Source organism: Seriola aureovittata, chromosome 1, assembly GCF_021018895.1.
Source record: "Seriola aureovittata isolate HTS-2021-v1 ecotype China chromosome 1, ASM2101889v1, whole genome shotgun sequence".
NCBI classification, from domain to species: domain Eukaryota; kingdom Metazoa; phylum Chordata; class Actinopteri; order Carangiformes; family Carangidae; genus Seriola; species Seriola aureovittata.
The window spans coordinates 22,204,056-22,219,972 of record NC_079364.1 but is presented as its reverse complement, the minus strand read 5'-3'; the positions used below and the strand labels follow the sequence as shown (position 1 = coordinate 22,219,972).

Below are 15,917 nucleotides of genomic sequence, written 5' to 3'. Positions count from 1 at the left end.
ATTCAGGCCTGAGACTGAACATCTGAAAAATGTATGTCGTCAGCATAAGGATTATCATATGGTTGTAGGGTGGTATGCCCCTCACAAATTTTATGCCAGTATAAAACTAGCAATCACACACTGCCACCCCTGGCATAAAACCCTTTACTACACTTTGAGGACATCAATTCTGCCCGTCAGTGTTTTTTTTATTTTTTTTATTGGGCTTATATTATGTGTTCAGAAGAGGGGTGCCATATTTGCAGACAAAATAACCACTCTGTCAGCATCCCACCTGAGCTGCTGTAGTCTTAAATATGTAAATGCATATCCAGTTGCAAATGCTCAGATAAAGTTTATCTTTTTCCAGAAACACACAACTACAAAACAGTCAGACTAGAGCAGATGAATTACAAATGCACCTGTTCATCTATTGTTGCTTTTGATCAAACTCTTGTTTTTGCTTATGACACATTACATCATACTACGCTGATTTAAGTTAATTTTGTGGTGCACAAGTTAATAACATCTTAAGGCCTCATATTAAATTGTTATGTGCAGGATGATTATATGACGTGCTGTGTAAAAACGAGTGTGATGTAGTGATTGATACTTATAAATACTAAGAACTAACATACAATTTAATATTAAATGCACAAGTTGCATTGTGTATGATACAGTGCTACAGGGATCAATGTTCAAATATCCTCCATCAGACTGTTTGTTTTGAATGATGATGTCATCTGAGCACGTGACCGTTGCCTTTTGATTTCATTGGTGGAGCCCAGAAGAATCTGCACAGTGGGGCAGGACCACCGAAGCCATTTTATTATTATAACACTCAAGGTGCAGGTGCATCAATATTTTTTTTCTTTGCTCACAGTTTTAATTTTGATGCTCAAGATACAATGGGACAGTGTGGGATTACGTCGTCCAAAACCGTCTTGGTTTTTCTCAATCTCATATTTTGGGTAAGAAAACGACAGATGTTTGAACAATGTGCAGCATCCCAGTGAGGCCAGGGATGGAGAGCGTTAGCAAGCTAGCAAACTGCGCCAGAGATGCGCTGCGGGTTGGGCTCCGACGATAGACGAACAGCAGTTTGAGCCGGGATATTCACCGACACGGTGTCCCGTTTGCACTCACTGCGAGGTGCACTAAATGGAGAAACAATAATGTGACGGGAGCCAGCTGCAGTGTCTCGATAGCTACCGCCCACGAGTTGTAGCTATGACGTTATGCGGCAGCTGCCAGGTACTGTAGCGTCTGCTGAGTGAACCTGCAGTGCTACATGAAACCACACTGCATCATTATAGTAACAGACTAGCGCGATTGGATTAAATATACACACGTAATAAGAAAACAGAAACTATAACCTGAGCTCTGAAGGGTTTCGCTTAAAAAGAGTGTCTCAGGATGTCTGAATGATGTAGAGATAACAAGTTCACACTGCACCTGTCTTTCAAATCTGTTATATCTCTCTGAGCCTAAACTGCTATTCTCCACATGTAAATGTTTTAATATTTGTATGATTGGTCTTTTTTTAGCCTAAATATTTGCTTATTTTGTCTTTTTGTCTGGATTTCGAATTTATTGACATGACCATAATATATACAGTATTGCCAAAGCAGGTTGTGCAAGGTTTGCAATGCAAGTAATTCTGAATACAAGGATAAAAATAAGACAAAAAAGCTTTACAAAACCCAGCACTACACAACACTATACTATGTACAGTACCTCTATATGCACTGTAATATACATACAATGCACTACCCAGCTGAATTACTGCACTGCACAGTATATCATAATGAAACAAAAACAAATGATCAATCATTAACAACTAGAAAAAGAATATTCATTATGAGACATAGTTTAACAACTGAATGTAATAGGGTTGTGTGATCCATAGGAGGACTGAAGGACGTCCTTCTCTCTGTGTGACTCCTGTTTCTCTGGTTTTATATGCAGGCTGCAGCTGGGATTTTATGCTACATCGGAGCCTATGTGTTTATCACATATGATGACTACGACCACTTCTTTGAAGATGTGTACACTTTGATTCCCGCTGTCATAATAATAGCTGTCGGGACTCTTCTCTTCATCATCGGCCTGATTGGTTGCTGTGCAACAATACGTGAAAGCTCCTGTGGTCTGGCGACTGTGAGTGTGCTCTACTTTGACTTGCAAGCTTACAATGAGCTGAATGCTGTGGTGGACATGCAACATGTCTGTTACTCAAGGAAGACACACAGTAACATGAGACTGGGGATAAATATTTATTTAAGTGGGATGAAAAATCATGAGCAATGCATTTTACTTCTGACTTACCTTACTAATGGGTCTCTGAACAATGTGTCTTTGTTGTCATTTCAGTTTGCTGCCATTCTCCTGCTGGTATTTGTAACAGAGTGTGTGGTGGTGGTGCTGGGCTACATATACAGGGCAAAGGTAAACACTGCCTAACTGGCCTGTGTTTTAAAATGGATCTAAAATCAGACTTCCAACATTTTGGCCCACGATTGAAAAAGCTGAACATTCCTTTATTTTATACAATATATGTTTTATACATAACATTTATTGTTGCATTCAGTATTGTGTATAACAAATAATAAACAAATGATAATGTTGACCTATGTTGTTAATTAGACTTATAATAATGTGAAAAACTGTTCCTTAGAGATATATATGAAAATTGCAGCTATGTATTTGTTTCAGGTAGAAGATGAGGTGAATCACTCCATCCAGAAAGTTTACAACGAGTACAACGGCACCAACACTGATGCTCCCAGTCGCGCTATTGACTATGTGCAGAGGCAGGTGAGGGGAAAGAGTCCACTGTGTCAAATCTTTTTCTTTTGCCAGCTAAAAATTGAATAGTTTTAATGAACTCACATGACATTTTTATGCCTTTTCACGTGTATATTGTTTTTAACAAGATTTCCCTCACCACCTTTCTCTGTTCCTGTCAGCTTCACTGCTGTGGCATTCACAACTACTCTGACTGGAGGAACACTCGCTGGTTTAAAGAATCCAAGAACAACAGTGTGCCAGTCAGCTGCTGTCAGCCGAACATCAGCAACTGCACTGGCACTCTCACTCGACCAGCAGATCTCTACCAAGAGGTAAACACAACATGCTTGAATGAAGGAGTACATCAGCTAAAACCTCAGTGACATTTGATTTACAGATGAACATTTTGTTTAAACGGACTTAACATTTGAAAGATTCTCTGGCATTATTGCTTGTGCATTTGTCATAGATGTGAAACTCTTTTCATTTTTTATTTTCTATCTCAGGGTTGTGAAGCTCTTGTTGTGAAGAAGTTAAAGGAGATCATGATGTACGTCATATGGGCTGCATTAACTTTTGCATCTATACAGGTAAGGGGGACAAGAAATAATAGAGATGAATAGTAGATGTATAGAAATCTGTCTAGTTGTCTGACTGTTTATGTCAGAGATTTTTCTCAAATTATGTTATGCTATAATCTAAATCAAGGATTGTAATTTTTGAAAAAAGATTTGACAGTAATCCTAAATCTAAGAGCTAAAGCCTGTTTGAGTACTTAACACAGCAATCTTCTGCCTTACTGCAAAAAACACATTTAAGATTTGTTATTACAGGACTGTTTCAAAATCAAGTCAAAATCATGTTAATTGGGAACATAATTACAGCTGCGGCATTCTCTGTCAGCAGAAAACTGAGCTGACAACAGCTCTGACCTAATTCAGTCAAAGGATTTGTGGTGTGTTTAACAGCTCAGCATGGCTGCTGCTGACCAGGAAACCCTTGCTCCCAAAGTAGTGACAAAGACAGCATGGCCAATCACTTTCTATTACATTCAAACATACGCATTATAAAATAGCATGCATTCTGAATGTGTGAAAAGATTCAGCTTCTTAGTTTAAGAGCATTTGCTTATACAGCGTGATTTTCCATTGTAGCACAGGGACAAAAAGCAATTATTCCAGGAGAGCAGGATCCTTGTTATCAACTGCAGTGCTGAATATAAATTTACAATACAGCAAATGTTCAGTAGTTTCTCCCAACACCCATTAAATTAGAAAAGAACTGATCATGAGCTCTTGCTGTTTGATTACACTCGTGCCTCTCTTTGTCATTCGCCTTCCATGCTTGCAAAAGGGCAGAATTACTTCAATAATAGCTTTTCTTTTCATTCCTGCGCTGTGTGTCTGCAGATGCTGGGAATGCTCTGTGCCTGCGTGGTGCTGTGCAGGAGGAGTCATGACCCAGCGTACGAGCTGCTGGTCACAACCAACAGCTATGCATGAAGGACGCAGCCAGTCAGCGAAGCACTCAGAAAATCAAAAGGAGCGTCACCGGACATGTCCACAGTAGATTTCAGCTGTAGTTATATAAGCTCAAGCACACCTTGCACAATTCATGATAAAGTAGCGAACACTGATGACGTGGTGTGGGTGGGCGGGGGCTTCAAGGCGAAACCAGTTATTTATTGACATGCATTGTAAGTTACTGTTACTTTATATGTTTGTTTTTTTTCCCTTATAAATACTTATAAAAGCCAAAGTTGTATATGGCTAATTGACATTCGTGATATTGATGCTGATTTCTTTTTTTCTTTTAATTGTGGCTTCATATTTGGGCTCGTTCCCAGTGAGGATGATGATGAGAATTAACTTGGAGCTTCTGTGTGAGATTGTGATTGGGAATGTGGCATGGAATGTAATTCCTTGCAGGCTAGTTTGCACTATGGCTGCAGCTCTGGAGATATTTCATGGTTGTTAAAATGCAAGGTCTATGCTAAAAAGAACATGTACACTATTCGTAATATGTTGGCTTTGACCAGACTTTGTGAAAATGGAAAAACTTTTTTACCATAGAAAGAACAGATTCAGTGTTTTTAACTTCAGATTTATGTTTGTGAAGCACCTCTGCGTTTCTTCTCTTAAACCATGTTTGGTAGAAAGAGTTCTTCATATTCACAAATATCCAGATTGTGAATGATGTACATTCTGTTTTGGTGTGGATGTTCTCTTAATCTGGCTTCACTAGTGAGGCATCGCCCATATAGAAATTGTGAATCAACCTTTTAGTCTCCAGTGCTATTAGTTGGAGTATTATCAGTGTTACCTGAAGACTTGTGTTTGTGTAGATTCAGTTTGAATTCTTTCTGTTTAGTTTGCTAGTTATAAACCTGCTATAAAGAAGTATGACCTGTTATTTTATACATTTTTTTTGTGAAACTGGCCTCTGTTTAAATATTTTTGAGCTGTTAAGTTGACCCCTAGATATTAAGCTAGTGCTCAAAACACGACAAACAAAATTGTGTATAGAGTGGAGAACAGGCCGGGGACAAATAAACTCATACATTTTAACTTGTCTCTTTCATTGCCTTTTTATTCACATGGTTTTATGTGAAAGTAAATATGTTACCAATTAAATGATACATACAGAGGTAATGATTTGATTTTTCATCAGGCACATGAAGAATATGAATATAGTTAAACAAATCGATGTGCCACCATTCAACAGATCATCATCACAGTCTTATCGTTTCCTCAGTTATATAAACTTCATTTTTTTGTATTCTGATCTCCATGGTAACTGATGATCTTCCCAGGGGTCACTGAAAATACCTTATAGACAGTAGACATAATTACATACACAACATGACCCTCTATATTCCGCAGCTCATAAACAGACACACAAAAATACCGGACAGAACCTGAGAGACAAAACCAAACCAGCACAGTCCATTGCTGGATCATCCTTACACACACCGTAAAATTTGTGCTGCAGATACTTAGGATCTCTTGAAGAGATGGGTTTATCTAATAGGAATTCCTCAAATGCACTGCTCTATTTTCTTACCAACTGGAGATAATTTATCAGTTATTTCTGTCATGTTAAGTACAATAACCTGCATTGTTGTCATGCAAACCCTGGCTTGCTCTGGTATAATAATAGTTGTTTACTCACATTGATTCACACTAACAAATAAGGGCAAAACAATGACTTAGTGACATACAGCAAAGTCAGTGGAAGCCATTTTTGAGCAATTTAGATAATAATTCTTCAGTCCTGTGACACTGTGCGTACACTGGTCTAAGTATAGAGAATGAAGAATCCCAGCCGTAAAACACATGAGGTAGCAGGGTTAAAACCTAAATACAATCACAAACAAACTGTTCGACTAACTTACCATTGATAAATAACAAACCCACTTACAAATGATGCTAGATTTTCAGTGCATGTTCAGAAAATCAGGAAAACAGTTTGACATCAGCTGTGCTCGTAAAAGAGCATTTATCCAGGAAGCTTGGAACGGAAAGTGTGTGTATATCTTAATCTATAAGTGACGTGATGCAGAATGTGTTCATGTTCATGTATATTTTTTTGCATGTTTGACACATTTTGACTGTGTCTTTAAGCGTAATGCGCACGGATGTGTTTAGGTGTGTGGCTATTTGTGTTTTGTCATTTGTTTTTGTGTATTTGTTTGTGTTTTCTTATTTGTGTGTGTGTGTGTGTGTGTGTGTGTGTGTTTGTGTGTGTGTGTGTGTGTGTGTGTGTGTGTGTGTGTGTGTGTGTGTCTGTGTGTGTGTGTGTCTGTGTGTTTTTGTGTGTGTCTGTGTGTTTGTATGTGCATGTTCAGATTTTGCCCAGATAGTTTCCTGGCACCAGTCCAGTCAGACTGTCCTTCTCCACGATCCACCAACCATCTTCTCCTCGCTCCAACACTCGGACCATGTCCCCTTTGCTCACAGACAGTTCATCGTCTGCCTGACCAGTCAATGGGAACAAACATAACACATGTCAGTTAGAGATGGGTAACACAACAAAGCCTTTTTCTCAAATCTCACCTGAATACCTACATTACTTTTTCTTTTTTCCTTTTTTTTTTAACACACTCTACATGAAGATCAATGGTACTCTTCTTTTGACAAACTTGTAACCAAATGAGGTAAAATGTTCACCTGTGCAGTGTATGCATAAAGCGCAATGTAGATATCTTCATCATCTATGAATGTGGCCAATGATGTTTCCTGCTGGAGGTCTAGTAGAGGTGCTCGTCCTCCATCTGAAATCTCAACTGAGGCTACAGTCATAGCAGATAATTGCAAACGCCAAATGTTAGCCTTTATTTATAGATCTAAGTACAATTCATTGTATGCAGTACATTTATATTCAATTCAATTCAAATATACAATTATGTTTCCTAATTTATGCTTCTATTTATTGTAATAAAACCACTGAATACCATAGAAGGTGTTGTGTTTTGCAAACATGTACAATAAGATGATATTTTCCATTAATTTATATATGTCTTTATGTCTGCGTTATATGGCATATTTGAGTTGTATGAAAACACATCAAGAGAACTTCATTTTTAAATCTTGGGGTCCACTAATGTGTTTGCTGAGAGGAGAATGTGAATATGTCAATCCATAATTAAGTATTAACATCCACTTGGAGCACACAACACAATAATCAGGTAGAAGGTAAAGCCAACAACATCATTCCAATGAATTTATTATGCTTCGCATTCAGAAATACATAAATATAACAAACTGAGAGATGATGGTAATTGAGCAAGTAATTGCAGTACTTACACATGCCAACAGATGTCAGTGCTGATTGTGATGTCTGAGGATTATTGATGCTGACGTTCACAGAGCTTCCGAGAAGGGAATCAGAGCACCTGTGTGACCCGAGTTTAAGTAAAATATTTAGGTTAGGTTTTTTTTTATTTTTATTGGTCAACATGAAAAAAGGAACTGAAAAAAAAAGATGAACTAGGAAGAGAAAGCATTTTCTGATTGCCACACCAATTTTGTGGTATTCATGCACTATTCTTTCAACCCTGGCAGGTTATCCTGTCCGGTAACAATGCAATCTCCTCCTGATTCCTCCTCCTAAGGTTATTTGTGTCACACCTCCTCATCATGTCTTCTCCTCCTGCAAAAAGAGCTTGGCCATTGCTTTCTCCGGACACATTTGTCTGGTAGCAGCTCTCAAACACTATGGGCTCTGTGAGAGGAAAAGAGAAGCTGTTCATTTGAGAAGTGAGGACAAGTCTCATTCTGCAGCTTTTACTGAAAGAGAAAGGTTATTAGTTGAGTAGCATTCCAAATCCTATTATTTTGCCGTTGCACCTTTTTCTCACTTCTCTTTTCAACTTTGTAGTTTCCTCTGAAGGGGAAAAGGCTATCTAAGTGCTGAGAAGCCTCTAAAAGATCCTCATTATGTCAAATGCCTGGCCCACCATGACAGCTCACCTGGAGGCTTTGATCCCGTGCTTTTCATCTCTATGAAGCAGTTGTTGTCTGTCAGGATGTCACACTGCTGCAGCTGCTTCCTCACCTCCTCGAAAAACTAATTTTATACAACAGACAATCCATGAGAAATCAGAATTAAACACTTTTCCTGTTTAGATCAGTAGGTTAAAAAACAAACAAACAAAAAAATATATTTTCTGTAGTTAGAGACTTTTCATTTCAAGTTCCATGATAGATATACCTGACGTGAGGAATACAATGAGCATGTGTGAAAGGTGTTTCAGCCACCAACTGGCTTTCAAGAAAAGAGTCCACAGCTACACTAGCATTGGGGCTATACATTAGCACAGCAGTGTTTTGAGGCAAATGCCAACTTTAGCACATAAGCATTGATGCTTAGCAGGCACAATGTTTAAAAACATGCTCAGCATTTTAATTTATCATGCTAACATTCGCTAATTAGCACATCCTCTGGGGATCATGAACGATCATGAATGTCTGTATCTATGGTGAACTGATCGACAAGCTGGCATTGACATGCATACAGCCACGCCCCTAGCATGGCTAGTGAAATTTAAACAGATTAATTGTACTAAAGTGTAACTTAAATGCAGAACAAATAATATAGTAACTTCTGTTTCTAGTAATATAGTAATTTCTGATTACAAATTGCTTCTAAAATTACATTTGTACATAAATTTTGAACCTGTGCCTGAATTAAACCAAGCATTAATCCCAAGCTGAACCAGAGGGTGCTGAGGTATTCTAGGAGAGAAATCAATAAATCATTTATATTGACCATGACATTATATTTTTCTGTTACGATTAATAAATTGCGTTTACATTTAAAGTTTACTGTGTATTTTTTTCTTTTGTTTAAATAAGATAACTGTTCATTTACTGGTAGTTGTGGTGTAGCACAGTCCAATATCATGGTATTGTTGTACCTTACTAATACAGTGGTAATTTGTTCACTACCAATTGGTAATGTCCCATCATGGTAGTGACTAAATTACTATGGTATTCTTACAATGGTGTTACCATTGTACTTTTTAGGGTTTGTACATAAACGTTAAGAGGAACCATTTAGTGAGCTCACCTCATCGTCTTTGACACACTGCATGGAGAAATGATTGCAGTGGTCCCAGAGGGCACACCTGAGCATCCCAATTCGATCTACCTCCAGCTTCTGGAACACCTGGAAAACACATACACACCAATGGTCTCTACTGTACCACTCCCAGGTTAATATCAGTGACTTAATGACTGCAGAGACATGATTGTTCCCTCTTTTCTAATGTCCCTCATGCTAACAGTTGTCATGCTGCATTAGTGTCACCGGCAGTATTATCTGCTTGCACCACACGTGGCTGAATTATACTTATATTCTATAAGTACCTGTGGGTTTGATCATCTGTTTTTAGCATGCACCCTGCAACATAAGGTTTATTTCCCCACTGGCCAGCAATGTTAGGAGATTGTACAGATAAAGGGGATGTGGTGTGAGGTTTAGTCTACCTGGTTAGACCTAATTTTAGATTGTGACTATGTTACAGAGCATTACCATCCACAGTACCTCACATGTGCTTTTATGTGTTTCCTCCCAGTCCTGGCGAACGCTTTCTAGCTGAACGACGTGGTTGAAGTACAGCTTCTCTGTGAGCGATTACAGAATATTTATAGATGGTTGTAGTTAGAAATGAAACACAGCAATGAAGACAAGTAAACTTTGTCCAGTCTCGCTCAAGATTTGCTAACTAAGTAATGTACAGTGCAGAATTTCCATATATGATTCTCTAAATGTACATAATCAGTAGTAGCAGTGTTGACAAATGATGTGAATACAGAGAGAAAGACATTTAATCAGGTTAGAAATAGCCATCAGAAGAAATGTGACTCTGGGTTTTACCTGCTTCATTGGCGGTCTGTCTGCATTGCTTGGCCCTGTGACGTGCCTGTGAATATTACACAGGAAGCAACAGAGATAACCAATGTGACAAAGTCTGATCACAGGCCAGAGAGACCTTAACTTTGAACATGAAAAGGCCAAAACATATTTAGACATGGTTTGAAATTTTACTGTGGCATGTTTCTTGAATATACAAATGCTTGAAAGTAATCGGGGTCATTTGGGGAACTTGCATGATAATGAATTTACCTAAAAATAGATGACGGATAGCACATTTAGAGTCACAATAGTACATCTTGAACAAAGTTCAGTTCCTCCTTGCTAGATGTTGCATTGCATCACTGGTGCTGCACAAAGATCAAGGTCAAAGTGAAATACCCTGAAGGTTTGTATTTGGATTACTTTAATCAGAGCAGCAGTTTCTTTACAAACTTGTCTGATTACTGTTATTATAGAGAGGTAATTCAGATGTTGATTGTACCTTTTCTGAGTTTTTGGGTGTTATGTTGGTCTTCTCAGCCCCATGTTCTGCCTCGTCTGCCTCTTTGCATCTCAGCTCATAGTTCTTCTTCGACTGAGAGAAAGAGAAACAAAAAGCCATGGACTGTAAAAGATGTGCAATGTTTGCTGTTTATGCCAGTGAAAGCTGCGTACAACATATCACATCTTCACAAAGAGAAAATGTTTGCTTTCTGGATTAAATGTAAAACACTAATTCAAATTAAACCGGCGGTGGCTGTTTCCCTACCTCCATGGTCTTCTTGAACAAAGCAGCCTTTTTCTTCTGAAGCTTCTCCATGATGCTCTCAAACTACAGGAAGAAACAGAAGAGTGAAACTAAAAGATATATCTTCATATGATCTCAGTGGTCTTGTAAGTTACTAACATACTATGGAAACTTGAAACCAAAAGCTCCAAAGCACCTAATGAAAGTGGGAACAACAATATAACAACAAAATAATCTTCATGAGGATAAAACCAGAGTTAGCAATTTGACTTCACATTATGTTCATCAGGGCAATCAAACCCAATGCCTCTGTGTTTGTAAACAATAAGTTGGTTGTTAAGCAACATAAATTGCCTCATACCTTCTTCCTCTGCTCTTTCTGATGTTCTTTGAATGTCTCAATTTTTTTCACCTCGTCTCTCAATAAATCAGATAGTTGGATATGAAAGTTCCCAATGGTCTCAATTTCTGCAGCCAAAAACAATAATAATAATAATTAAAAAAAAAGCAAACTGAACTGTTCACATTTGAACACAAATAAGATCAACAGCAGCAGTATTTATTACTTTGGTTGGATTTGTCAAATGACCGGATGAACTTACGTGTTTTTAATTGGTCAAAGGATGCTCTCAAGGTGCTGAAAAAACAATGCACATGTGAGATCAGAGATGATTAAGCAAATACCTGCAGCTTGTTTTTTTGCTAGGATACAAAGAGGCTGATTATCTCTGCAAGCTAAAAAAAAAAGCATCCAGCTCAGACTTGGCATGTTATTTTTGACCAACGAATTTGTTCCTGTTTCTCCCTAAGACGCAGTCAGAGGCTCAGTAACTTAACTGTGAGACTGCTGATGAAGCAGCCTCACCAAAGCAGTTTGGACTGAACAAAATACCATGAAGGGTACCTCACTCGCATTTGCTGACAGGAATTAAATGGTGCTTCACTACTTAAGACAGAGATTCAAACACACTACCACAATGTATTTCCTCATTGTAGAGCCATTTGTTTCTGGTTTTTAGTCAGTCATCTTTATTTTCAGGTGACTAACGTTGAGGGAACTTGAAAGAACAGGAAACTGCCAAAAAAAAAAAAAAGACCCACTATTTACAGAGAGAGGGTCGCCTGCTGTAAGTGGTACACGCAGCCTGACTGGACTGGTGCCAGGAAAATATCTGGGGCAAATCTGAACATGCACACACACACACACACACACACACACACACACACACACACACATACACACATACACACACACACACACAACACACACACACACACACACACACACACACACACACACACACACACACAGTCTTTCGTTCTTTCTCTTTCTGTCTCACACAGACACAGAAACGTGTGTTTCCTCTAAAAAAGAGTATGACTCATATGTGCCTGACAGATACGGTATATTTTATGTTGCAGGTCAGTTTCAATCAGCAGTAAAAACCATCTAAAACTCATCACCTTCTCTTTGGACAAAATGAATATGTAGCCAAACTAGAGTTTCTTCTTTTTTTTTTTTTTTTTAATTAATATATCATACTTATATAATCACTGCATGTGTATACAGGACATAATATTGATCTCTGAGCAAGTATACTTTGACCGACACAATGTATTTACCGGATCTCTGAGTGTCCTCCAGCTTTGCGAGCAATAGTCACCAGCTCCTTCCCATACTTCTCCTCTGCTAGTGCCCTGTGCAGTATGAACAGACAGACACGTCACTCTGGAGCCCACAATGTGTTTTAGTGTTTTGTTGTAAAGCTGAACTGTTGTATGTTCCTGTCATGTTTCCTGGAGACATTACGGATTATTGCATAAAGAACCATTTTCCAGCTCTACTGACCCACCTTTTGTTGGACTTGGTTACATCTTGAAGATTACCTCATATGAATTTGCTGTATAATTTTCTATATTCTTTATAGCGAAACTAACACAAAACAAAGAAAATAGAATATTTGTAACTCTGAGACACACTTTCAGATGTTGGTTGATATTATAAAGACTTGCCGTTCTTTGCGCATCAGGAATTGGTCAAAAGACTACTAAATTGTTCACCTATTGTGATGAACATGAGTGTGACTAATTACATGTGCCGTTGAATCAGATTACCACTACAGAGATAGATATAGACAGTATCTATATTTTGTTTTCCAGGAAGTTCATTTAAAGACCTTCTCATCTGAGACTCATATTGTTGCAATTTAAACATCTTATGATAATACCAAAAACCCCAGTAACCTCTTTTTTTAAAGTAATCTGGTAACTCACTGGTTTTGTCATTTAACAGGGGAAAACTATATTTACTTAGATTTATATTCCTCTTGTTGCATCATGGTGTTAATTACACCACAAACACAGATATTACGTATATGGATTCTTGAAAATCCCCTCGTTTAATGGTCAGTTCTTGTTTCAGCTGCTGAAATAACTCTACAAACTGATACTACCTCATTTTTAAAAGCTCCTCCACATCTTTGCACATTTGCCTTCCATCTCGTAACCTTTGGATCACAGCATCATACCCGGCGTGGCAAGTAAAATCAGATCCCTGTGTTGAGAAGACATAGAAAAACTTCAGAGAAATTCGGCAATAAACGGTGTTGCTCAACAAGAGTTGCAACATGTACTTGTGTTAATCCTGGACTTACTATGTGGTAAAAATGCAGAACTACCCCACAAAAACCGATGTATATGTCAAGGCAGCTCACTCAGTACTTCATCAAACTGCCTCTTGCAGACTAACTGTCATGTAATGAACATGAATTTCCCGTAGGGGATAAATAAAGTATCTATCTATCTATCTATCTATCTATCTATCTATTTATCTATCGATCTATCTATCTATCTATCTATCTATCTATCTATCTATCTATCTATCTATCTATCTATCTATCTATCTATCTATCTATCTATCTATCTATCTATCTATCTATCTATCTATAAGATTACAAAGGCAGCTTGACACATTACAATAACTTACATATTGACAACACTTTGTCTGGATTCATCGACTGTACGCGTTACCAGTACTTTCTTAGTAAAGTCACATTGCCAGAGCTTATGAATTATGAAGACATTTTTATTAACGTGTCAGATTGGACCTCTACACTGTCATTTGTGCTATAATTTTCTCACACAAACACACACAAACACACACACAAACACACACACACACACACACACACACACACACACACACACACACACACCCACATACAATTCATGTAAATGTGGACTAAGTTATAGGTTATAATAAATTGCATATAGCAGTGAACCAAAGCCACGACAATCAGTTTTGTTTTGTTTTGCAGACACTTTACGTTATACAGTATAATGGATAAATGATAGAATGTTTTTTACTTAGCTTGTGCATTCATCATAAAAAAGGATAAGATAAATGTAGGGTGCATGATTGTGAAGATACCAATGACTTCTAAGTTTTCACAAGGACAATTTCAGCCAAGCATGAGACCACAAAAAGTAGACTTACCCAGAAAGCATCTTTAAACATCAAAGGTGCCATCCCGCTTGTTACTTCTGCACTCAGCTGCTTTCGTCTGAATGAACTCCTCTGACAGGACTTTTACTCAAAACCGAATGGCTGACCAAAAGTTTAAATTAAGTTACTGAAAGGTGAAGGATACTTAGCCAAGTAAGCTGTGTTCAAAACCGTGAGTGGCCCAAACATCAGTGAGTCATTTTGAATGAGGAAGCGCTTCTGTCCCATGATGTCACTGACCACAGCAAGCTCAGCCCATGTTTGAGACAGTCTCTCTTTCACTATCATTTGATGGATAAATTTAAAAGTTGTTTTAGGGTTTTTCAGACACATCATTTACAGTATATGTGTCTGCTTAGATGATGGTATCTGTCGGTGTGCGTGTTTGACACAATCTCTTAGCTGCAGGTCAACATTGTTTGTAGAGGAAGTTGTTGGTTTGTTCATTTACAGTGACAAATTCATGTAGTCATACAGGATGGTTTCGGTCACAGCTTATGTGAACTGTTGACTCATCGATGGCTGAATGTTTAGGGGCTACCCTCAGGTATCCATGTAACTCAATAAGTACAGTATGTCATCATCAATATCTTATATCATTAACAATATGTTTGGTTCTTTATTTAGATCTGTGTTAGCTTTTGCATTGCAGCAGCTATTCCTCCTGTTAACATATTACATTCTAACCAAAGTAAATGAGTACAAATCTAACTAAAGCACTTCTTCTGTTGTAATTGTGATGTCCACTGTTTGTTTGACTGTCTTATTCCTTTTTGCATTCATCTTTTCATTTCTACTAGGCATCACTACGTGTGGTAAATGAAATGATATTGTTATAAATACGGCTGATTACCAATGTTAATAATCCTTCTTTTTTCCACAATAGTTCTAAAAGTTTTGCTGTTACTTTGTTGCTGTTGAACATTTCTCATTCAACAGTTGTTTTGTACATTCTTGTGACAACCACAAGGGGGAGACATAGACCTCTCTGAGACATTTCAAGTACACCTAGTATTTAAGTATTAAATGGGATCAAACCCTCCCATCACACAGGGTTCAGACATAAAATCCCAAATCTCTGGATCCTGTTGAGATTAATACAAATCTGTGCCTCAGGCATCTCTCAGGGAAGACACAGAGACACGTGAATGAGCACATAGAAGCTTATTATTGATTTTCAAAGTGAGGAGAAAGACAGACTGTGGTGTCTCTCACCAGAGATGTGTGAAAATCTTTGGCTCTCTCACAAAGCCGGGGGATCATTCTGTCACACACCTAACGACATGTTAAAGGGACAGTACAAATCAATACAGCCAACTGAGAATAATGGAGGTTGGTCTATTTGACTGTCTGTTTATGTACATTTTCATTATAAAGAAGTTTGAGCCATGATTCTGCATCTGTACTACCACAGAAGTTCATTGTTTATGTATCTGGTCTATATTTACAGAAAGTGTAACTTATTGTATAAAGACTATCGTTTCAACTCATGTGTAGTCCACTCTCTACCTTCAAACCTTCTAAAATTCTTACTCA

At 38.0% G+C, this 15,917-nt stretch overlaps 2 protein-coding genes across 2 annotated transcripts; one reads left to right on the top strand and one right to left on the bottom strand.

Annotated features, from left to right (window-relative positions):
* The first annotated feature begins 789 nt into the window (after nt 1–789).
* Nucleotides 790–5,336, top strand: LOC130173688 (tetraspanin-3-like). The gene is made up of 7 exons (XM_056383144.1): nt 790–950; nt 1,948–2,139; nt 2,353–2,427; nt 2,695–2,796; nt 2,949–3,101; nt 3,276–3,359; nt 4,179–5,336. Exons 1-7 carry the CDS (start codon nt 888–890, stop codon nt 4,269–4,271), a joined length of 762 nt encoding a protein of 253 aa, XP_056239119.1. The 5' UTR covers nt 790–887; the 3' UTR covers nt 4,272–5,336.
* On the bottom strand, nt 4,592–14,542 carry LOC130173679 (proline-serine-threonine phosphatase-interacting protein 1-like). Its single transcript, XM_056383134.1, has 15 exons — nt 14,373–14,542; nt 13,330–13,430; nt 12,500–12,574; nt 11,479–11,513; nt 11,238–11,344; nt 10,898–10,960; nt 10,631–10,723; nt 10,150–10,195; nt 9,817–9,896; nt 9,340–9,438; nt 8,241–8,337; nt 7,899–7,992; nt 7,575–7,663; nt 6,939–7,060; nt 4,592–6,744 (listed from the first exon to the last, which is right to left on the bottom strand). The coding sequence occupies exons 1-15, from the start codon at nt 14,403–14,405 to the stop codon at nt 6,613–6,615; spliced, it is 1,266 nt and encodes a 421-aa protein (XP_056239109.1). The 5' UTR covers nt 14,406–14,542; the 3' UTR covers nt 4,592–6,612.
* Between the last annotated feature and the right edge of the window lie 1,375 nt (nt 14,543–15,917).

What these genes read in the sequence shown, in the direction of transcription:
- LOC130173688 (XM_056383144.1), top strand. Translation starts at nt 888, where the DNA reads ATGGGACAGTGTGGGATTACGTCGTCCAAAACCGTCTTGGTTTTTCTC. An exon ending in TTCTCAATCTCATATTTTGG is followed by an intron (nt 951 to 1,947) that starts GTAAGAAAACGA and finishes TTTTATATGCAG; the next exon opens with GCTGCAGCTGGGATTTTATG. An exon ending in TAACTTTTGCATCTATACAG is followed by an intron (nt 3,360 to 4,178) that starts GTAAGGGGGACA and finishes GTGTGTCTGCAG; the next exon opens with ATGCTGGGAATGCTCTGTGC.
- LOC130173679 (XM_056383134.1), bottom strand. Translation starts at nt 14,405, where the DNA reads ATGGCACCTTTGATGTTTAAAGATGCTTTCTGG. An exon ending in GAGGAGCTTTTAAAAATGAG is followed by an intron (nt 12,575 to 13,329) that starts GTAGTATCAGTT and finishes CATACTGCACAG; the next exon opens with GGCACTAGCAGAGGAGAAGT. An exon ending in AGAAAGAGCAGAGGAAGAAG is followed by an intron (nt 10,961 to 11,237) that starts GTATGAGGCAAT and finishes TTCTTCCTGTAG; the next exon opens with TTTGAGAGCATCATGGAGAA.